Source organism: Ranitomeya variabilis, chromosome 2, assembly GCF_051348905.1.
Source record: "Ranitomeya variabilis isolate aRanVar5 chromosome 2, aRanVar5.hap1, whole genome shotgun sequence".
Taxonomy (NCBI): Eukaryota; Metazoa; Chordata; class Amphibia; order Anura; family Dendrobatidae; genus Ranitomeya; species Ranitomeya variabilis.
The window spans coordinates 622,343,829-622,368,636 of NC_135233.1; the positions used below are offsets into that span (position 1 = coordinate 622,343,829).

The following is a 24,808-nucleotide window of genomic DNA, read 5'->3' on the forward strand; positions in this document are numbered from 1 at the left end:
TAAGTTTTACCATAAACGTCCAGGCCCCTGACCAGATACCAAACTCGTCACGGTTTTTCTTTGGCATCTCCACTACCTCTCCATACCGGCCAAGCCACGTCATGAGGTCATAACAAGAAAGCGACTCGTTACATGCCATCACGGTCACTTTCTTGACTTGATTTTGGCGAGACACCGCCTGAACGGCAAAGTCTCGCCAGCCGGACTCATTTTTTGCCAACTCATAGTTCGACCAGAAAAGTTCAAGCCCCTCCGGCCGAACAAAGCTGACATCAAACTCAGGTGTGGAATAGGGATGTATCAAGGCGTAGATGTCAATCGCCTTGAAGCCCATCCTCAGCAGGAGCTCCACAACCTTCGACCTTGGAGGACACGCATCACTGCCCCTCCACCGAAGACGGACCACATTCCTACGCACACTACCCGGCCCGGCTGTTGGGAGGGACCACACTGTATCCCCCCCTCTTTGCTCTCGGAAGGCCCCGAGGCCATGCCTCTCTATCCAGAAGGATAGATCAACCTCTCGACCCTCTACCATTAGTGATCTCTCTCCCCTCTTTAGAGCCTCCAGGAGACGCCGTTGCAACATGCCGTCCCCAGAGCCCAGAGACGAGGAGGACGCCCTATTTCCCCCGGAGGTGACAGCGGCATAACTCCTGACAGGTGCTGCCACCACCAGGGGGGCAACCGGACCAGTGACCACATCCACACCAACAGTATCACCATTACCCACCTCCATAACCTCCTCACCCTCCACCAAACCAGCAACCACACCACTAGACAAAGAGTTTTCCTCATCCATACCCACCACCACATTCACTCCTGCTGGACCAGTGACAACAGGGGGTGACATTTTGGCCTCCGCATCATCAGGCACAAGGGGCTGAGTCTCCTCCACAGAACTGGAGGTGACCTCACCCCTGGTTTTATGTGTGCCCTCCGCATCATCAGTTGATATTTTCCGCTGCTTCATGGTTGCTACCAGGCGCCGCTGATCTTTCGCTGCTGTGAGGCACCGCTGATCCTTAGCATCAGGATCTTGTTGACCAGCGGCGCCAACACAGAACAGGACTTTGGTGGGAGGACCGGAACGCCCAGCCCCGGTAACCCCCTCACACTGCCGCCGCTTCTCAACTAAGTGATCAGCGGCAACAGCATTCAGGGGCACCGAGGCTACCGGAGCTGCCCCTGACACCGGGCTGCCCCCCCCTCCCACTGGGGAGCGCACCACAGTGTCGTGGCCTGATTTTTCGCCCGCCGCCGGGCCGCCCTCACTGTCCAGCCTCTCGGCTGATGCACCTGCTGCTACGTCCCAGCTACTACAAGCAGAGACGGAGCTCAGCGCCTCACTCCCGTGCTTTGTAGTCTCCCCGCGCCTTTGCACCGGATCCACAGCAGAACCCGGGCTGGGCTGGGCTGGGCAACGGGGCTTATACAGCGAGCTGACCCTGCAGCCGACTCAGGGGGTACAGGGAGGGGGGCATATACATAGCTTACCGCTTCCTGCAGCTTAGGTTTGATCTTCTTCACCTTTTTTTTCCGGCCCCCAGGTGCCTCCTCTGGCAAATCATCACCAAGATGGAAGTTCTGAAGGCACACTGGGGACTCCAGGAGCTTGATCTCTGCCATTAGTGCCCCTCCCTGGTCGATGTCACTGTCCTCCCCAGAGCCAGCAGAACTGCGACGAGATGTCATTGTCGCCTGTCCAGCAGGGAGCTCGCTGCACGTGGCCTGTGAGTGACTAAGCAGGCTGCCAGGTGGGGCTTTCTGCTGGTCATCCTCCTTCTTATCATCATCATCATCATCATCCACCTGGCTCCCAGGCTGCAGCCCTATCTGCCTTTGCTCTCTGTTATCAGCCATTTCTCTAAATCGGTCTTCATTTTGCAATTTTTATTTAAATGGTCCACTTTTTTCTTGGATAAAGGCTTTTCTTACCTCCAGGTCATTAATTTCCAGCTTCAGCCTCTTTACCTCAGCCTGGAATTGCGTCTTCCTGGGTCTGGAGGCGCCTGCAGCTTTTGCGCTTGTGCAGCGCAGCTCCTCCCGGAGCCTTCTCAATCTCTTGCTTGCTTCTTCATACTCACGAAGGTGGCTCATGACCCGGGAGGCATAGGTGGACACAGACTCCCGGGGTCTCTGCAGCGCCCAACCCTCCTCAGTGAGGTCGGCCTCACCTCCGTGAGCACTCAGCTTTCCTCCGGAAGGGCCGTCATCCTGCACGCTAGCAAGCTTCTCCTCCATGGAAGCCTTGCGGCTTCTCTGGGTCTCTGCAGACCTGGGGGGAGTAGGAGCCACATTGCTGCGACTCCTGGTGGAGCGTCTCACCCCCGAATCTTCTGATGTGCAGGCTGGTTGCTGGTTCTTTCTGCCCCCCGCCAGCCTGGTCCGGGAAGCAGAAGCCTGGGACTTGGCCCCCTCATTCATCCCAGGAAACCCACTCACTCCCTGGGTAAGAGAGAGAGCAGGTCCCCGGGCGGAGAGGTGGTGGTTCCCAGGAGCTCAGGAGCACACTGCAGGTTCAGCAGCGACCGCACCCACAATCAGCACAGTGAGTAGCAGCTGAGCAGAGATGCACCCACTATCCTGCTGGAGCAGTCACTGTGTACATACATTACATTACTGGTCCCACATTATGCTCCAGAACTGCGCTCAGCAGGGTGTTGCTATATGTAGATTTCCCGGGGACTCCGCTCTCAGTGTGTCTCTGCTGGCTCGGTGGATCATCCATCACACACGAGTACATTCCCGTCACCTCTCACATGAAGTGTCCGATCTTATGGATCTGTAATCAGTCAGGTATCTGCAGACGAGATTGTATGTGATGGCGGCCCCCCCAAGAGCTGCAATCATCCCACTGACTAATGGATCCTGAGCTGTTTATGGGCGCGGGGGGCGTCAGACATCTTGTCTTGTTCCCCCATTGTCAGTTCCGCTCTCATGCGAAGTGCTGATAATATCAATCACAAAGAAATGGTTGCTAAAAATGTACTGCCAGCCACCAGCTACTGACACGGTCCCTGACGAGACCTCCTGACAGCGGAGGACATACTGACCTGGTGGGACGCATGCTCCGAGACCCCCTGCACACAAGCATACAGCCCGTGTCAGCATGCAGTGACCAAGACTATTACTGTACCGCACTGCAGGAGGGCTGCGTATCGGGACTGGACCTATGTGGTATATGGGGTACACACAGCTTATACACCACCTGCAGGCGCGGACCTGCTGACGCTTCAGACACCATGGGCAACCCCCGATGAAGAATGACGTGTAACCCCCCATCAGGAACGACGTGTAACCCCCATCATGATCGACGTGTAACCCCCCCCCCCTTCCATCAGGAACGACGTGTAACCCCCCCCATCAGGAACGACATGTAACCCCATCAGGAAAAACGTGTAACCCCCCCCCATCAGGAAAGACGTGTAACCCCCCCATCAGGAACGATGTGTAACCCCCCCATCAGGAATGACGTGTAACCCCCCTATCAGGAACGACGTGTAACCCCCCCCCCCCCATCAGGAACGACGTGTAACCCCCCAATAAGGAACGACATGTACCCCCCATCAGGAACGACGTGTAACCCCCCCCCCCCCATCAGGAACGACGTGTAACGCCCCCATCAGACACGACGTGTAACCCCCCCCATCAGGAACGACATGTACCCCCCATCAGGAACGACGTGTAACCCCCCCATCAGGAACGACGTGTGATCCCCCCCATCAGACATGACGTATAACCCCCCATCAGGAACGACGTGTACCCCCCATTAGATACGACGTGTAATCCCCCCCATCAGGAATGACGTGTAACCCCCCATCAGACACGATGTATAACCCCCATCAGACATGACGTACAACCCCCCATCAGACACGACGTGTAACCCCATCAGAAACGACGTGTAACCCATCAGACACGACGTGTAACCCCCCCAACAGACACGACGTGTAACCCCCCATCAGACACGACGTGTAACCCCCCATCAGACACGAAGTCTAACCCCCCATCAGACACGACGTCTAACCCCCCATCAGACACGACGTCTAACCCCCCATCAGGCACTACCATAACCCCCATCAGACACGACATATAACCCCCCCCCCCCCCATCAGGCACGATGTATAACCTCCCATCAGACACGACGTATAACCCCCCATCAGGCACGATGTATAACCCCCTTCAGACACGACGTCTAACCCCCCATCAGGCACTACCACAACCCCCATCAGACACGACGTATAACCCCCCCCCCCCCATCAGGCACGATGTATAACCTCCCATCAGACACGACGTATAACCCCCCATCAGGCACGATGTATAACCCCCTTCAGACACGACATTTACCCCCCATCAGACACGACGTGTAACCCCCCCAATCAGGCACGACGTGTAACCCCCCCCCATCAGGCACGACATGTAACCCCCCATCAGACACGACGTGTAACCCCCCCATCAGGCACAACGTTTAACCCCCCCATCAGGCACAACATGTAACCCCCCCCATCAGGCACGACGTGTAACCCCCCATCAGACATCTGTTAACCTCCTTTCTGTGACCACTGATGTCACCCCCCACTCCAGTGATGTCACCCCCCACTCCAGTGATGTCACCCATCCTGATAAGCCCTGCCCCCACCTGTATATTATGAGGCAATCCTCACCTGTCGGGACGGCTCCTCAGGAAGCGGTTGGACTCGTTGAAATCATCTCCGTTTTCCTTCTCAGTATCGGCGGCGGCTGTTTTGTGTGATGGATTCACCGGGTGAGGACCGGGAGTCACAGCTCCACCCGTCAGACTGAAACACATGGGCGTCCTCTACAGCCCAACACAGCGGAGCGACAGCTCCGGCCCAGAACCAACCGCTACACACCCAACTGATCTGCTACTGACCCTGACCATAGTGACTGGAAACAGTCATCAAGCTGGGGCAGATCTAGCTGCTCTCCAATGCAGGGCGGCGGCAGACTGCACCAGCAGAATAGTGAGTGCAGCTCTGGGGTATAATACAGAATGTAACTTAGGATCAGTAATGTAATGTATGTACACAGTGACTGCACCAGCAGAATAGTGAGTGCAGCTCTGGAGTATAATACAGGATGTAACTCAGGATCAGTAATGTAATGTATGTACACGGTGACTGCACCAGCAGAATAGTGAGTGCAGCTCTGGAGTATAATACAGGATATAACTAAGGAGCAGTAATGTAATGTATGTACACAGTGACTGCACCAGCAGAATAGTGCGTGCAGCTCTGGGGTATAATACAGGATATAACTCAGGAGCAGTAATGCAATGTATGTACACAGTGACTGCACCAGCAGAATAGTGAGTGCAGCTTTGGAGTATAATACAGGTGGTAACTCTGGATCAGTAATGTATGTACACAGTGGCTGCACCAGCAGAATAGTGAGTGCAGCTCTGGGGTAGAATACAGGCTATAACTCAGGATCAGTAATGTAATGTATGTGCACAGTGACTGCACCTTCAGAGTAGTGAGTGCAGCTCAGCTGCTGCTCACTGTGTTGATTGTGGGTGTGGTCGCCACCGATCCTGCTGTGTGCTCCTGAGCTCCTGAGAACCACCACCTCTCCACCCGGGGACCTGCTCTCTCTCTTACCCAGGGAGGGAGTGGGTTTCCTGGGATGAGTGAAGGAGCCAAGTCCCAGGCTTCGGCTTCCCGGACCAGGCTGGCGGGGGGCAGAAGGAACCAGCAACCAGCCTGCACATCAGAGGATTCGGGGGTGAGACGCTCCACCAGGAGTCGCAGCAATGTGGCTCCTACTCCCCCCAGGTCTGCAGAGACCCAGAGAAGCCGCAAGGCTTCCATGGAGGAGAAGCCTGCTAGCGTGCAGGATGAAGGCCCTTCCGGAGGAAAGCTGAGTGCTCACGGAGGTGAGGCCGACCTCACTGAGGAGGGTTGGGCGCTGCAGAGACCCTGGGAGTCTGTGTCCACCTATGCCTCCCGGGTCATGAGCCACCTTCGTGAGTACGAAGATGCAAGTAAGACCCTGAGAAGGCTGCGGGAGGAGCTGCGCTGCACAAGCGCAAAAGCTGCAGGCGCCTCCAGACCCAGGAAGACGCAATTCCAGGCGGAGGTAAAGATCCTGAAGCTTGAAATTAATGACCTGGAGGTAAGAAAAGCATTTATTCGTGAAAAAAGTGGACCATTTAAAGAAAAGCTTATAAATGAAGACCGATTTAGAGAAATGGCTGATAACAGAGAGCAAAGGCAGATGGGGCTGCAGCCTGAGAGCCAGGTGGATGATGATGATGATGATGATGATGATGATGATGATGAGAAGGAGGATGACCAGCAGAAAGCCCCACCTGGCAGCCTGCTTAGTCACTCACAGGCCACGTGCAGCGAGCTCCCTGCTGGACAGGCGACAATGACATCTCGTCGCAGTTCTGCTGGCTCTGGGGAGGACAGTGACAACATCGGCCAGGGAGGGGCGCTAATGGCAGAGATCAAGCTCCTGGAGTCCCCAGTGTGCCTTCAGAACTTCCATCTTGGTGATGATTTACCAGAGGAGGCACCTGGGGGCCACAAGAAAAAGGTAAAGAAGATCAAACCTAAGCTCCAGGAAGCGGTAAGCTATGTGTATGCCCCCCTCCCTGTACCCCCTGAGTCGGCTGCAGGTTCAGCTCGCTGTATAAGCCCCGTTGCCCAGCCCAGCCCGGGTTCTGCTGTGGATCCGGTGCAAAGGCGCGGGGAGACTACAAAGCAATGTAGTGAGGCGCAGAGCTCCGTCTCTGCTTGTAGTAGCGGGGACGTAGCAGCAGGTGCATCAGCCGAGAGGCTGGACAGTGAGGGCGGCCCGGCGGCAGGCGAAAAATCAGGCCACGACACTGTGGTGCGCTCCCCAGTGGGAGGGGGGAGCAGCCCGGTGTCAGGGGCAGCTCCGGTAGCCTCGGTGCCCCTGAATGCTGTTGCCGCTGATCACTTAGTTGAGAAGCGGCGGCAGTGTGAGGGGGTTACCGGGGCTGGGCGTTCCGGTCCTCCCACCAAAGTCCTGTTCTGTGTTGGCGTCGCTGGTCAACAAGATGCTGATATGAAGGAACAGCGGCGCGCCATAGCGTCAAAAGATCAGCGGCGCCTGGTATCAGCAGTAAAGCAGCAGAAAATATCATCTGATGATGCGGAGGGCACACATAAAACCAGGGGTGAGGTCACCTCCAGTTCTGTGGAGGAGACTCAGCCCCTTGTGCCTGATGATGCGGAGGTCAAAGTGTCACCCCCTGTTGTCACTGGTCCAGCAGGAGTGAATGTGGTGGTGGGTATGGATGAGGAAAACTTTGTCTAGTGGTGTGGTTGCTGGTTTGGTAGAGGGTGAGGGGGTTATGGAGGTGGGTAATGGTGATGCTGTTGGTGTGGATGTGGTCACTGGTCCGGTTGCCCCCCCGGTGGTGGCAGCACCTGTCAGGAGTTATGCCGCTGTCACCTCCGGAGGAAATAGGGCGTCCTCCTCGTCTCCGGGCTCTGGGGACGGCATGTTGCAACGGCGTCTCCTGGAGGCTCTAAAGAAGGGAGAGAGATCACTAATGGTAGAGGGTCGAGAGGTTGATCTATCTTTCTGGATAGAGAGGCATGGCCTCGGGGCCTTCCGAGAGCAAAGAGGGGGGGATACAGTGTGGTCCCTCCCAACAGCCGGGCCGGGTAGTGTGCGTAGGAATGTGGTCCATCTTCGGTGGAGGGGCAGTGATGCGTGTCCTCCAAGGTCGAAGGTTGTGGAGCTCCTGCTGAGGATGGGCTTCAAGGCGATTGACATCTACGCCTTGATACATCCCTATTCCACACCTGAGTTTGATGTCAGCTTTGTCCGGCCGGAGGGGCTTGAGCTCTTCTGGTCGAACTATGAGTTGGCAAAAAATGAGCCTGGCTGGCGAGACTTTGCCGTTCAGGTTGTGTCTCGCCAAAACCAAGTCAAGAAAGTGACCGTGATGACTTGTAACGAGTCGCTTTCTTGTTATGACATCATGACATGGCTTGGCCGGTATGGAGAGGTGGTAGAAATGCCAAAGAAAAACCGTGACGAGTTTGGTATCTGGTCAGGTGCCTGGACGTTTATGGTAAAACTTAAGCGTTCAGGTGGTACGGTTGCCCACATACCATCATCTGCCTTCCTGGGTAGGGATCGTATCCTGGTCTTCTACCAGGGGCAACCGAAGCTCTGTCACAAGTGTGACGACCCCACACACTTCAGCGCAAACTGCACTGTGCAGAAGTGTGCATTGTGTGGGGATATAGGCCATCTTGCTGCATCTTGTGTGGAGATTAGGTGCCACCTGTGTGGTGAGTTAGGTCACCCATTCAGCCGTTGTCCTCGCTCCTTCGCTAACGCAGTCGTGACCCCAGTGGGAGAAAGCCGTGAGGCTGATTCTGCTGGGGAAGGGACTAGCAGGGGTGAGGGAGCTGAGGGGCCAAGGAAGAAAAGCAATAAAAAGACGCCTGCCCAGCTAAGGCGTCTAGACAAGCGCAGACAGGATAGGGAGCTGGGCGAGCCTCGGGCTACTGGGGCGGCTCCTGTCCTGGATGCCAGTCTTGCTGCTGAGGCCCCGAGGGATGATGAGTTGGATGAGGAGGTCAGGAGGATCCACAGGGAGGAAAGTGCCACTGCCTCAGAGTCCTCCCATTATGAAAGTATGGATGAGGATAATAGGCAGTGGCTAGAGAACAAGCGTAAGCTCGGCACCAAAAAGAAGAGAAAGAAGGGAGATAAAAAAATCTTCTCCCGCTCTGACCAAGGTACCTAAGGAAGGAAAAACCGACTCCCCTCTGGTTGGTCTTTCTAACCGGTTCCAAGCCCTTGAAAACATCTCTTCCTCTGAGGAGGAAGCGGAGGGTGAGGTTCTGGCTTCGGTGGGGCTCACAGGGGACGCCGAGTCTCCTTCTTCGGGGAATGTAAGATCCTTGGAGGGAGGGACTGGCCCAGAGTCCGGAGACGAGGACGATAAAAATAAAAAACACATGGGAATGGATACCTCATTGTCATTAAAGAGGGGGAAGGATTCCTCCTCTGAGGCAGAGGATAAGGGTAGTGGGAAAAAGAAAGCCATCTAACTCAATCACCAATGATGGCAGAACCCACTCCGTTGACGCTGGCGTCCATTAATGTCGCCAGCATAAAGTCAAATACAGCTAGATTTGCGGCCTTTGATTTTCTCAGCCGGGTTGAAGCTGACATTTTCTTTTTGCAAGAGACCAGGCTGCCAAACATGGCAGATGTGTTTAAAGCTAAGAGGGAGTGGAGACTCGGGCCCTCCTATTGGTCTCTTGCGGCCGAGCCGTATAGCGGAGTGGCGGTCCTTTTTACCGCACCGATGGAATGCCGACGGGTTATTGAGCTAGAAATGGGGAGGTGCCTGATCTTAGATGTCCTCATGAAGGGACAAGAGCTCCGGCTCATCAACATCTATGGTCCCCAATCCCCAAGTGGGACTGGAAGTGTCTTTTTATGAGGATCAAGCCCTACCTTTTTACAAGTCGGCAGGTTGTCTTTGGAGGGGACTTCAATGCTGTCACGAGGCCCCGAGATAGAGGAGGTTCCAGAGACAAGCTGACTTATGATAGCGTCGCCCTTAATAGTATAGCTAGTGAGGCTCGCCTGGTGGATGTCCACATTCGGCACACCCCAGGCCACGAGGGGTTCACCTATCATAGAGGTAACTGTAGGTCCAGAATAGATAGGTTTTATTTAAAGGAGGAAGCTGTCTCTTCAGCAGTGTCTGTTGTTGAGGTGGAGTTCTCCGACCACTGTTTAATTTTGTTTTCTTTGAATGTTACAGAGACCCTCCGGATGGGAAGAGGCTTTTGGAGGCTCAATTCCTCTCTCTTGGAAGAAGCGGAGATAAGACAGTCCTTTGAGGATTTTCTTCAGAGCCAGGTACCCTTACTGGATCTTTGTAGTAGTAAGTCAGAGTGGTGGGAGATGTTCAAGGAAAGGGTGGCGAGATTCTTCCGCCAGCTCTCGAGCCTCAGGAATCTGAGCAGGTACCGCCTGTATCAGGGTCTGAGGAGGAAACTCGAACATCTTGTCTCAACTGGAGGTAGCCGCGAGGAGATCTCCAGAGTGAAATCTTTGCTTATGAGGTGTCAGTACGATAGACACGCATCTTTGGTTTTTGAGAGGGATTACGGGAAGTACCGCTCACCCGACCCTTACAGAAACTGCAAGATGTCAGTGAATAGTAAAGTAGTTACAGGACTGGTCGACACTACGGGGTCCCTGAGGCGATCCAGATCAGGGATCCTGGAGGTTGTCAGATCCTTCTACTCGCACCTCTTGGGGAAGAGGGATCTTGATTGGAATGAGATGTCGGCTTTCCTGGCTGAAGCCGTCCCCGAACCAGGGGTAGACCCCTCTCTTGACAGTTTGACAGAAATGATCAGGGAAGAGGAAGTTCAGTTGGCGATTGAAGGGCTTGCCCCAAAAAAAATCGCCTGGTCCAGATGGCTTAACATCTGAATTCTATAAGACCTTTATGGACGTTTTGGTTCCCCTCTTGACTGAGGTATTCAATGAGTGTCTTTCCTCGGGCACTCTGCCGAAGTCAATGAGGAGGTCTGCTCTGATCATCTTGTCAAAGGGTAAGGACCCATCTTGCATTGAGAATTGGCGTCCCATAGCGCTTCTCAATGCAGACAGGAAGGTTCTGGCAAAGGTGCTGTTTAATCGGCTGGTGAAATTTGCACCCCGACTCCTTTCGGAGGCCCAGCATTGCTCTGTTCCAGGCCGCAGCACATTTAGTGCTGTGCTCTGTGTCCGGGAGGCAGTGGAACAGGGTAGGGCTGGTCACTGGAAGGGGTACATGCTGTCACTGGACCAGGCAAAAGCGTTTGATCGGGTTAATCACGAGTACCTCTGGTCCGTCCTTCTGAGATATGGCCTGCCGGGGGGGTTTGTTGATTGGCTTAAGACCTTGTACAGTGGGGCAGAGAGTTTCCCGCTTGTGAATGGTTGGATTGGCAGCTCTTTTGAGGTTGGGTCCGGTGTTCGCCAGGGTTGTCCCTTGAGCCCGCTGCTGTACGTGTTTGCGATTGACCCTCTTGTTAGGAGGGTGGAGCGTGGACCGTTGGCCGGGATCGGGATGGACCAGGCAGCACCGGAGGCCACTCTGAGGGTGGTGGCGTATGCCGATGATGTCACCGTGTTTGTTTCCTCTCACGAGGAGGCAGGGTGGCTGATGTCAGAGGTAGATCGCTACTCGGAGGCATCCGGGTCCAAGATCAACCGGGATAAGTGTGAGAGTCTCTGGCTGGGAGGAGGAGATCCTGGTTTTGATCTCCCGGACACCCTTCCAGGACCCAAAATCTCAGCAAAAATCCTTGGCATCGAATTTGGCCAGGGGGATTACCCCAAACAAAATTGGGACAGCAGGCTAGAGATCGCCACTCAGAAGGTGAACCAATGGAAGGGTTGGTCTTTGACCCTAAGGGGAAAGGGTAAACCTGATCAAAACTTACCTGCTCCCTTTACTGATTTATCTGGGCAGTGTGTGCATCTTGCCGGAATCTCTCTGGACTCGGGTCTACAGTTTGTTCTTCCAACTGTTATGGGGGAATAGACTGAACCTAGTCAAGAGGGAGGTTACTTACCGTACGAGGAGACTAGGAGGGTTGGGTATGGTCAACCCTGTGGTATTCCTTGTGGATACCTTCATTAAGATCAATATTGCAAACCTCTGGAAAGAGAGGGCTCCTCCGTGGGTATTCTCCTGTAGGGGATGGTTTCAGCCTTTCTTCCAGGAATGGGAGACAGGAGGGCAAGTGAAGGATCTTCGCACACCGCATGGACATCTTCCGGCTTACGCTACCTTGGTTCTGAAGGTAATTCGTCGGTGGGGTCTGGGAATGTGGGAGATCAGGACTCTGCCAAGGAAACTCCTTGACAATAGGGTTCTGTTGACCCATTTCCAGAGGCCTCTGGCGCTCAGGGACTGCCCAAGTCGGGATCTTGGGGTGGGTTTACATCTTTTGAATTCTATCCGGATCCCCTCGAAGTTTTGGGACTTGGCTTGGCGCTGCTTCCATGGGAAACTGTGTGTGAGGGACAATCTGAAGTGTAGGAGCTCTGAGGACAGGAATTGTCCTCGGGAGCATTGTGGTACCTTGCTGGAAAGCATGGACCACTTCCTGCTTCATTGTCCCTTCAACACAGAGGTGTACAACAGGGTGGGCGCCTTCATTGGCTGGTCTCGGCTGGCCGGTCTCTCCTATGCGGAATGGGCCTATGGAGCATTCGGAGACCTTGGTGGTCGGGACCGTTGCACCTTATTTCTAGTTAGCGCAGTGGTTAGGTATCACACGTGGAACGCACGGTGCTTAGTATCGACGCAACGAAAAATCCTCCCCGTGGATGATGTGTTTAGGACCATACTCGGTGACCTGGTGAAGGTGCGCTCTCTGGAGTATGGGAGACTGGGCGCACGGAGGGCCGCTCTCCTCTGGAGGGGCTTTTCTTTTAGTGTGCCCTAGTCTGGTCATCTCCTTTCCTGGTGGTGGGCTGCTGCTGACACTGTAGATTTTTGTTTTGTGTGATCATTATACAGTGATGTAGGGCTGCAGGCGCCGAACTTGGGCTTCGTGAGTTGTGATTATTGTGGTGTGTGCTGCTGTATATATTGTATATATTGTATATGGGGATAGAGATTTGGGTGTAGGTGTTAGGTTGGGTGGTGGGAAAGGGGGGGAGGTGGGTTTATCTTGTGGGACTATGGGACACTGGGTTGTTTGGGGGAAAACTGGCACTGCCTGATCTGGCCTATGGACGTTGGACATGGACTGAGGCATGAGACGCAGGACCAGCTCTCAGGTCAGTGCGGGGGGTTGGGAATGGAGGATAGCTTAGTTTTGTATATATTTGTTTAAATTTGTGGCTATATTTAAAACTAAAAAAAAAATAATAATAATAATAATAATAATTCAAAAAAAAAAAAAAAAAGAGAAAAAAGTTCATGTATATAGTTTTTGTTTGCCATTGTTTATTTTATTTGTTATTATTATTTTGTTTGGTGACCGGACCAGAAGGTCAAAGTAGTTATTCTGTATATACTGTATAATATGTGTGAGAGGAGAGAATGAGCGGCTGGACCAGTGTTCAGTATACTGATTATTTTTTTCTGGCTGATATTTCTGTTTTGTTTCTGTTATTATTATTGTTATGTTTTTCATTTTTATAATAAAAGATCTGCAGGATGTAACTCAGGATCAGTAATGTAATGTATGTACACAGTGACTGCATCAGCAGAATAGTGAGTGCAGCTCTGGGGAATAATACAGGATATAACTCAGGAGCAGTAATGTAATGTATCTACACAGTGACTGCACCAGCAGAATAGTGAGTGCAGCTCTGGAGTATAATACAGGATGTAACTCAGGATCAGTAATGTAATGTATGTACACAGTGACTGCACCAGCAGAATAGTGAGTGCAGCTCTGGAGTATAATACAGGATGTAACTCAGGATCAGTAATGTAATGTATGTACACAGTGACTGCATCAGCAGAATAGTGAGTGCAGCTCTGGGGAATAATACAGGATATAACTCAGGAGCAGTAATGTAATGTATGTACACAGTGACTGCACCAGCAGAATAGTGAGTGCAGCTCTGGAGTATAATACAGGATGTAACTCAGGATCAGTAATGTAATGTATGTACACAGTGACTGCACCAGCAGAATAGTGAGGGCAGCTCTGGGGTATAATACAGGAGTTAACTCAGGATCAGTAATGTAATGTATGTACACAGTGACTGCACCAGCAGAATAGTGAGTGCAGCTCTGGAGTATAATACAGGATGTAACTCAGGATCAGTAATGTAACGTATGTACACAGTGACTGCACCAGCAGAATAGTCAGTGCAGCTCTGGGGTATAATACAGGATATAACTCCGGAGCAGTAATGTAATGTATGTACAGTGACTGCACCGGCAGAATAGGGAGTGCAGTTCTGGAGTATAATACAGGATGTAACTCAGGATCAGTATTGTATGTACACAGTGACTGCACCAGCAGAATAGTGAGTGCAGCTCTGGAGTATAATACAGGATGTAACTCAGGATCAGTAATGTAATGTATGTACACAGTGACTGCACCAGCAGAATAGTGAGTGAAGCTCTGGAGTATAATACAGGATGTAACTCAGGATCAGTAATGTAACGTATGTACACAGTGACTGCACCAGCAGAATAGTCAGTGCAGCTCTGGGGTATAATACAGGATATAACTCAGGAGCAGTAATGTAATGTATGTACACAGTGACTGCACCAGCCGCATAGTGAGTGCAGCTCTGGAGTGTAGTAACATCCCATGACTTACATGCCTTACACGTCTTGTGGTATGTGGCAGACTCCCGATTGTTGCTGTAATTGTCTGTGGCCCCTGGAGTGACGTGGGTCAGTGGATGCTCCTGAGAATGGCTCTTATAGGGCACAGAAGTTCACACGCTCTGACAATCCTGATCCAAACACCAAGACATGTAGTGACAGCTCCGAAGGGAAGGGTTGCGTCTTCCTGACTGTGATTACAGGACATGTACAGGCGGCCACATCTCTGCTCAGACTCAGGAAGGATACTGGTGCCGGGGAGCAGACACTACACTCATCACTGCACTCCACGTATAGACCCGAGATCGGGGGTCACACTCTACACCCATATACAAATATAAGACCGGGGGTCACTCTACACCCCATATACAGATATAAGACCGGGGGTCACACTCTGCACCCCATATACAGATATAAGACCGAAGGTCACACTCTACACCCAGTGATTGGTGGGGCTCCAACTGATAGGACTCTTACTGGTCTGTAGAATGGGGCTCTGATTCCTCGGACCCTTACTGATCGGTACAATGGGGCTCTGACCGCCGGGACCGTTACTGATCTGTAGAACGGGGCTCTGATCGGTAGAATGGGGCTCTGATCGGTAGAATGGGGCTCTGATCGGTAGAATGGGGCTCTGATCGCTGGGACCCTTACTGATCTGTAGAATGGAGCCCTGACCTCCGGGACCTTTACTGATCCGTAGAATGGGGCTCTGACCGCCGTGACCCTTACTGATCCGTAGAATGGGGCTCTGACCGCCGGGACCCTTACTGATCTGTAGAATGGGGCTCTGACCGCCGGGACCCTTACTGATCTGTAGAATGGGGCTATGACCGCCGTGACCCTTACTGATCCGTAGAATGGGGCTCTGACAGCCGGGACCCTTACTGATCTGTAGAATGGGGCTCTGACCGCCGTGACCCTTACTGATCTGTAGAATGGGGCTCTGACCGCCGTGACCCTTACTGATCCGTAGAATGGGGCTCTGACCGCCGGGACCCTTACTGATCCGTAGAATGGGGCTCTGACCGCCGGGACCCTTACTGATCTGTAGAATGGGGCTCTGACCGCCGGGACCCTTACTGATCTGTAGAATGGGGCTCTGACCGCCGGGACCCTTACTGATCCGTAGAATGGGGCTCTGACAGCCGGGACCCTTACTGATCTGTAGAATGGGGCTCTGACCGCCGGGACCCTTACTGATCTGTAGAATAGGGCTCTGACCGCCGGGACCCTTATTGATCCGTAGAATGGGGCTCTGACCGCCGGGACCCTTACTGATCTGTAGAACGGGGCTCTGATCGGTAGAATGGGGCTCTGATCGCTGGGACCCTTACTGATCTGTAGAATGGAGCTCTGACCGCCGGGACCCTTACTGATCTGTAGAATGGAGCCCTGACCTCCGGGACCTTTACTGATGCATAGAATGGGGCTCTGACCGCCGGGACCCTTACTGGTCTGTAGAATGGGACTCTGTCCGCAGGGTCCCTTACTGATCCGTAGAATGGGGCTCTGACTGCCGGGACCCTTACTGATCTGTAGAATGGGGCTCTGACCTCCGGGACGCTTGCTGATCTCTAGAATGGGGCTCTGACTGCCGTAAACCTTACTGATCTCTAGAATAGGGCTCTGACCGCCGTAAACCATAGGCTACTTTCACACTAGCGTCGTGCACTGCACGTCGCTATACGACGTTGCGGTGCACCGACGCTAGCTGTGAATGTGCCGCACAACGGGAGCAGCGGATGCTGTTTTTCAACGCATCCGCTGCCCCATTGTGAGGTGCGGGGAGGCGGGGGCGGGGTTCCGGCCGCGCATGCGCGGTCGGAAAAGGCGGGAACGACGCACCAAAAAACGTTACAAGCAACGTTTTTTGGTGGCGACGGTCCGACGCAACACTACGCAACCGTCGCACGACGGTTGCGACGTGTGGCAATGCGTCGCACTGCGTCGCTAATGCATGTCAATGGAGAAAAAACGCATCCTGCAAGCACTTTTGCAGGATGCTTTTTTTCTACAAAACGACGCATAGCGACGAGCAGTGCACGACGCTAGTGTGAAAGTAGCCTTACTGATCTCTAGAATAGGGCTCTGACCGCCGTAAACCTTACTGATCTCTAGAATAGGGCTCTGACCGCCGTAAACCTAACTGATCTCTAGAATAGGGCTCTGACCGCCGTAAACCTAACTGATCTCTAGAATGGGGCTCTGACCGCCATAACCCCTACTGATTGGTAGAACGGGGCTCTCATCGCTGGGACTCTCACGGAACAAGAGAACGAGGGTCTAAAATGTCCCGTCTGTATGGGGCGATGGCTGCCTGCAGCAATCCCACAGAGAATGAATGGAGTGATGGTGAATGCAGCAGATTTGTTGTGATTGTCTCATTCATGTGAATGCAGCTTGCAGAAATCCGTGCGTTGCTTCCAGAATTACCTATTCAGGTGATGGTACGGATTTTCTAAAATGCTTCTACAATTTCTGCAATCAATCTTCCACATGTGAACACAGCATTGGTGGGGGGTCAGCTGGTGACGTCATGTACCACGTGTGACATCACAGGCCTCCCACCTGTGCAGGGTGCCCTGTATCTGCCTGCTGTCAGTGGGGTATGGGGAATCACGGAGGGTACTCACCACAGAGCAGCCTCCTGTACAGGTCGGACAGCGGAGCTGGAGAAGAGGAGGAGGAGGAGGCGGCTGCAGTGAATATGTGAACAGCTGGAGAGAACTTCCTGCACAGGATGGAATTACCGACCCTGCACCCCCACTGACTGCAGCCGGAGGACACCACCGACCCTGCAGCCCGCTGACTGCAGCCGGAGGACACCACCGACCCTGCAGCCCGCTGACTGCAGCCGGAGGACACCACCGACCCTGCACCCCGCTGACTGCAGCCGGAGGACACCACCGACCCGGCACCCCGCTGACTGCAGCCGGAGGACACCACCGACCCTGCAGCCCGCTGACTGCAGCCGGAGGACACCACCGACCCTGCAGCCCGCTGAGTGCAGCCGGAGGACACCACCGACCCTGCACCCCGCTGAGTGCAGCCGGAGGACACCACCGACCCTGCACCCCGCTGAGTGCAGCCGGAGGACACCACCGACCCTGCACCCCGCTGAGTGCAGCCGGAGGACACCACCGACCCTGCACCCCGCTGACTGCAGCCGGAGGACACCACCGACCCTGCACCCCGCTGACTGCAGCCGGAGGACACCACCGACCCTGCACCCCGCTGACTGCAGCCGGAGGACACCACCGACCCTGCACCCCACTGACTGCAGCCGGAGGACACCACCGACCCTGCACCCCACTGACTGCAGCCGGAGGACACCACCGACCCTGCACCCCACTGACTGCAGCCGGAGGACACCACCGACCCGGCACCCCGCTGACTGCAGGCGGAGGACACCACCGACCCTGCACCCCACTGACTGCAGCCGGAGGACACCACCGACCCAGCACCCCGCTGACTGCAGCCGGAGGACACCACCGACCCTGCAGCCCGCTGACTGCAGCCGGAGGACACCACCGACCCTGCAGCCCGCTGACTGCAGCCGGAGGACACCACCGACCCTGCAGCCCGCTGAGTGCAGCCGGAGGACACCACCGACCCTGCACCCCGCTGAGTGCAGCCGGAGGACACCACCGACCCTGCACCCCACTGACTGCAGCCGGAGGACACCACCGACCCTGCACCCCACTGACTGCAGCCGGAGGACACCACCGACACTGCACCCCACTGACTGCAGCCGGAGGACACCACCGACCCTGCAGCCCACTGACTGCAGCCGGAGGACACCACCGACCCTGCAGCCCACTGACTGCAGCCGGAGGACACCACCGACCCTGCAGCCCACTGACTGCAGCCAGAGGACACCACCGACCCTGCACCCCACTGACTGCAGCCGGAGGACACCACCGACCCTGCACCCCACTGACTGCAGCCGGAGGACACCACCGACCCTGCACCCCACTGACTGCAGCCGGAGGACACCACCGACCCTGCACCCCACTGACTGCAGCCGGAGGACACCACCGACCCTGCACCCCACTGACTGCAGCCGGAGGACACCACCGACCCTGCACCCCACTGACTGCAGCCGGAGGACACCACCGACCCTGCATCCCACTGACTGCAGCCGGAGGACACCACCGACCCTGAACCCCACTGACTGCATCAGTCTGAAAGGTCATATCATGCCACCATTCAGGTTGTAAATAGTTATCACAGAGATGGATTACGGCGTATTGAGAATCTTCATGTCGGACAGGTGAAGGATATGGTTGTTTATTATTTTTATTTTTCTACAGGGGACAAGGGCTTCAATGGAATGGGTGTCAGGTGAGTATAACTGTGCTTTTTTATTTATATTTCAAATAAAGGAGTCAGTGTCATTATTTCAATTAAAGGATTTTATTCTGGCTGTGTCTTTCTTTACAACCTACATATGGGGGCGTCTTATAGAGGCCTCTCCATTACTAACTGTGGCTTTGATGTCAGCGGCCATAAAACAGCTGACATTAACCCCACAACCATTACCCCACTTGCCACTGCACCAGGAAAAGTGAGAAGAGAAGGGCAAAGCGCCAAACAAGATCCTCCTTTCCTCGGGTGGCTGAGGGCTGATATTTTTAGGCGGGGGGGGCATATCCATGGCCCCTAACCAGCCCGAGAGTACCAGTCCATAGATGCCTGTTTTAGTTTGGCTTGTAAAAAATGGGGGGGGGGACCACACGGCGTTTTGTTTTTAATTATTATAAAATAATTTTATTTATTATAAAAATGGCATGGGGATCCCTCTATTCTTGATAACCAGCCTTGCTAAAGCTGACAGCTGAGGGTTGCGGCCCCTGTCAGTTTTGCCTGCGCTGGTTATCAAAAATAAAAAAGAGACCCCCGCGTTATTTTTTTCAATGTATTTATTTATTGATAGCACAGAGTTGAATACTCCTATCAGCAGCACCTGCTCTCGCCGTTATCAGCAACATCAGGCACCTACGCCTATGAGTTATGACATCACACTGGAAACGTCCGGCACACGGCGGAGTTATGACATCACATTGGAGATGTCCCGCATATAGTGGAGCTATGACATCACACTGGAAAAGTCCTGCATATAGTGGAGTTATGACTAGGGTTGAGCGACTTTTGCTTTTTTAGGATCGAGTCGGGTTTCGTGAAACCCGACTGTCTCGAAAGTCGGATCGTGTGAAATCGGCCGATTATTGTGCAAAGTCGGGGGGCCGACCGAAACACGAAACCCAATGCAAGTCAATGGGGATATATATATATATATATATATATATATATATATATATATATATATATATATATATATATATATATATATATTTTTTTTTTTTTTTTTTCCCTCTCTCTCTCTCGCTCTCTCGTCCCTGCAAGGTTTGTGTTTCACTGTGGAAATCGCTATATCCCAAACGTTAACATGGCGGTTTTACCCCCTGTGACGCCGCACAAAGCGAGCCGGAACCCATGTCATCACGCTGCACACACTCCTTCATTGGTTTAAAAAATGGCGGGGAAAGAGTCATGCAAAACGCGACTTTGGCGCGAAGATCGCCGACCGTGTGGCCGATCCCACGCTGGGGTCGGGTCGGGTTTCACGAAACCCGACTTTGCCAAAAGTCGGCGACTTTTGAAAATGACCGATCCGTTTCGCTCAACCCTAGTTATGACACACTGGAGACGTCCTGCATATAGTGGAGTTATGACATCACCCTGGAGATGTCCTGCATATAGTGGAGTTATGACATCACACTGGAGATGTACTACATATAGGGGAGTTATGACATCACTCTGGAGACGTTCTGCATATAGTGGAGTTATGACATCACTCTGGAGACGTCTGGCACACGGCGGAGTTATGACATCACACTGGAGATGTCCTGCATATAGTGGAGTTAGGACATCACACTGGAGACGTCCTACATATAGTGGAGTTATGACATCACACTGGAGACGTCCTGCATATAGTGGAGTTATGACATCACACTGGAGAAGTCCGGCATATAGTGGAGTTATGACATCACTCTGGAGACGTCCTGCATATAGTGGAGTTATGACATCACTCTGGAAACGTCCGGCACACGGCGGAGTTATGACATCACACTGGAGACGTCCTGCATATAGTGGAGTTATGACATCACACTGGAGACGTCCTGCATATAGTGGAGTTATGACATCACACGGGAGACGTCCTGCATATAGTGGAGTTATGACATCACACTGGAGACGTCCTGCATATAGTGGAGTTATGACATCACACGGGAGACGTCCTACATATAGTGGAGTTATGACATCACACTGGAGACGTCCTGCATATGGTGGAGTTATGACATCACTCTGGAGACGTCCGGAACACGGCGGAGTTATGACATCACACTGGAGACGCCCGGCATACGGCGGAGTTATGACATCACAGTGGAGGCATCCTACATATAGTGGAGTTATGACATCACACTGGAGACGTCCTGCATAGAGTGGAGTTATGACATCACACTGGAGACGTCCTGCAAATAATGGAGTTATGACATCACACTGGAGACGTCCTGCATATAGTGGAGTTATGAAATCACACTGGAGACGTCCTGCATAGAGTGGAGTTATGACATCACACTGGAGACGTCCTGCAAATAGTGGAGTTATGAAATCACACTGGAGACGTCCTGCATAGAGTGGAGTTATGACATCACCCTGGAGATGTCCTGCATATAGTGGAGTTATGAAATCACACTGGAGACGTCCTGCATAGAGTGGAGTTATGACATCACACTGGAGACGTCCTGCAAATAGTGGAGTTATGAAATCACACTGGAGACGTCCTGCATAGAGTGGAGTTATGACATCACACTGGAGACGTCCTGCATATAGTGGAGTTATGAAATCACACTGGAGACGTCCTGCAAATAGTGGAGTTATGACATCACACTGGAGACGTCCTGCATATAGTGGAGTTATGAAATCACACTGGAGACGTCCTGCAAATAGTGGAGTTATGACATCACACTGGAGACGTCCCGCACACGATGGAGTCATTATATTTATCTTCCCGGCCCATCCCCCTTATATCTGTCACTGGAGGTCATCCGCAGAGGTCACCGCTGCCCATGGACGATTGATGCCAGCATCCGTGTAATCACAGGGTGGGTGAGGGCGGACAGATGGGGACAGTATAAATCACATCTGTGCTTACAAAGTGCTCTGGGATCCGGATCTTCTCTCCCGTCTGGATTAAGGGATTATATTCTGTGAAATGCATTTCATCCCACGGTGCAGTCTGCTCCCATTGTGGATAAATCACCAGGAGACAGAGAGCGCTCATTACCGGCAGCGACATAAGGCGAGGGGGTGATATCATGGCGACACGGCACGTGGGCCAAGGAACCATCCGGATATCAGAGCTCGTCCTCTAATCCACAGTCGTGTGATAGAAAACTAATATACTAAGTACCCGTCCTGTCCATACAGAGCAGGGTGCCGTCACAATGTGCCAGTGTGGGACCAACACAGAACCAAAAACCTCCCGTTACTGGTACATTGTCACAAACCTTCAGCTGTGGAATAAAGACAGCACGGGTTTACAGACCCACTGACGGCAAGCAGAGATCTTGACGTCTATTAGGAAGATGCTTCCTGTAATGGTGATGACAATTTTCAGGATTTGAGGGAGGGAAAATGCATGAGACATGCCGCTGAGGCCTGTGATTGGCTGCAGCGGTCACATATATAGTCAGGGACGTCATCCCTACAAGGCGAGGAGCAGCAGAATGGCCGCACTGTAATGGCGGCAGAGTTGTCAGTGATGCCTCTTTCATTTTTTTTTTTTTCATCCTCATGACAATTCTGTCCATCCTTGGCGCCCTCAGGCTGCGCCTCTGGTTGTCAGACATCGGGATGCAGCGGTTCATTCGCACGCAGCGGACATTTCTGTCTGAGAATCAGATGACAGAAGTGACTTTACAATAAATCTGCCGTGTGTGAACAGAAGCGGCGACTGCGGGCGATGCCCATCACAGACGGCATCCTCTCCTGCCGCCACGCCATGATTACTGTGCTGCGTGCGCCGATGTAATTATACACATCGCTGCCATCTAGTGTCCACACCATGCATAGCAGGGACATGAGCACATCACCCGCCGGAGCACCCATGACGCCACTGACTTCAATGGAAGGACATGGGTTCTTGTGAGACCACAGACTGCGCTCATTACACGGCCGGGGGGAAAATGAGCCCACGAGAGAGCTGGCCAACTGTGCGCTCATTCACGCCAGCCAGTGGGACCAGACCCTCGCAGCCGCAGTGGCCCCCAGAACAAAGCCCTGTGTGATATCCAGAGCCCTGACCGCCTGTGACACCCAGAGGGGTCTCATAAATCAGGGGAGTCGCGGCTGGAACTTTCTGTGCTTGTTCCGCTATTATCCATCAGTCTCATTACCGCTGACACTTTCATTAGACGGCACGCTCGGGATACGGCCGCCATGAATAATTAATACTCTCGTCTATCATCACATGGAGCTGCCCGCTCTCGGGGCGATGTGTGGGTGCAGGGTGCACGCTACGTCCAATCTCGGGGTGAAGACAGATCTGCAGTTTCTAAAGAGTGCGAGATGTACTGAGGATCCCCCGGTGAGAGACCCCTGTGCCGCCCGTGGGCTACAAACCAGTCAACAGTCGTCCTAACTGGGTACAGGTGGCAGAGTTGTGTGATCCCAGTATGGGTGGCAGGGTGGCCTGCAGAGCCAGGAGCGGCCGGCACATCCCAGGCAAGAGGTATAAAAGCAGAATGGGATGGAGGAACGAACGGCTCAGACTCGGGGGCCACGCTGCTCTATGAAGCCCCCGACACACTGATCTGAATGGGGGTGAACAGAAGAACATTATAAGCCCCCCAAATCTTCCAAACGGGGAGCAGGCCTCATAAGATGTAAGGTCTGTGAGCCTCATAAATGAGGGCAGGGTAACGCTGGCGCGCCGCTCCATGCTCTGTGTGCTGTATGAGGCCCGGAGCGCGACTATGGAGATGAGCGAACAAACCGGCAATCCCTGCAGTTCAGAGGCTGAAAGGCATGAGAGGCTGAAAGGACATGGTATCGAGAACGCCGGTATACACGGTCAGCACCAGAGAACGCTCGGATAACACCTTATCACGCTCGCTCAACCCCAGCGGCGCCTCCTGCCAGGAGACTGACGCTTCTCATGTATCTGCTCACCTGCGTCCACTGCTGAATAGAGACCCCCAGAAAATAAAGCCCTGGAGTCTCCCGTCATGCAGTGCCAGGTAAGGTGGCTGACAACATGGCGGCCACTATAGCTCCCTCCAGGGCCGCCAGCATCATACGTCCTGTGTGACTGGGACCCGGCAGTCTGGGAAATGACCAGTGAGGCCCCCCCGCTGATGCCCCTGCCCAATAACCCCCAAGGTGATAACCCCAGACCCTATTACCTGTCAGTGCAGTCTGTGCCGATGATCGGCCCCTGGGCATCATAAGCTGGTGTAGTCGCCATCGGTCGCTGCAGACGTACAATCATCGCCCGGCTTCTTATCGTCACGTCCATATTCTCCACCATTCATATGATGCAACATCCTGCAAGAAAACAGGGGAGGATGTAAGGTCACCACTCCGAAAATGTGTAACGAGTCTAGAGAAGTTGGGGAGCGGCGGACACCTCATATTAGAGACGTCCTCGTCCTGAACCAACGAGCGGCCGATTCCTCGCAGCTAAATATAGAGATGAAGACGGATCAGGACAGGTGAGTGCAGGCCAAGGAGGCGCATGTGAGACATCGGGGGTGGCGGAGGTCAGTGGAGGACAGGACGTGGAGCAGGCCCCTGATGAGGCTGCACTCACACTATGCAGTGTGTCCTAGCACCTTATTTATTTCACAGACCCATAGAGTTTCATTGATCCATTCACACATCAGTCTCATCCGGTCCGTGAGACTTGTCCTCTTCTGTCCTGTGTGCATCAGACTCGGGGAGGGGGGGGGAAGGGGGTCCGAATACAACGGACGACACTCGGGAGACGGTGATCAGAGATCCACCACTGAGAGCCAATGAGAGAAAGACGTCACGCGGCCGCCTGCTGCAGGGGGAACGGATGAGAGAAAACGAATGCAGCACGGATGACACTGGAGAAACCATTGCCCGCGTCTTCCGGAGTAATACACAAAAGAATGACTGCAGCGACGGCCGGGCAAGAGCATGAGAAATCGTCTGATCTTCGTCCTGAGAAAAACGTGTCCATATTGACTGACCACTCACATCTCACTGCTGCCCTCCTGTTAGCTCTCAGGCTGGGGGCACTCACATCTCACTGCTGCCCTCCTGTTAGCTCTCAGGCTGGGGGCACTCACATCTCACTGCTGCCCTCCTGTTAGCTCTCAGGCTGGGGGCACTCACATCTCACTGCTGCCCTCCTGTTAGCTATCAGGCTGGGTGCGCTCACATCTC

At 53.5% G+C, this 24,808-nt stretch overlaps 1 protein-coding gene across 10 annotated transcripts in view; it reads right to left on the reverse strand.

Annotated features, from left to right (window-relative positions):
- Positions 1-24,808, reverse strand: part of LOC143807400 (solute carrier family 66 member 2-like) — a 75,534-nt gene that overhangs the window by 24,451 nt on the left and 26,275 nt on the right. For 4 of the 10 annotated variants that reach the window (XM_077288902.1, XM_077288900.1, XM_077288893.1 and 1 more), the window contains exon 2: positions 23,800-23,941. In XM_077288902.1, the coding sequence (XP_077145017.1) occupies positions 23,800-23,924 (125 nt within the window). In that variant the 5' untranslated portion in view covers positions 23,925-23,941. Of the gene's footprint in view, positions 1-14,321; positions 14,478-16,965; positions 17,000-23,799; positions 23,942-24,023; positions 24,141-24,808 lie in introns of those variants that run through there. The other 6 variants (XM_077288901.1, XM_077288896.1, XM_077288898.1 and 3 more) reach the window with 5 other exon arrangements.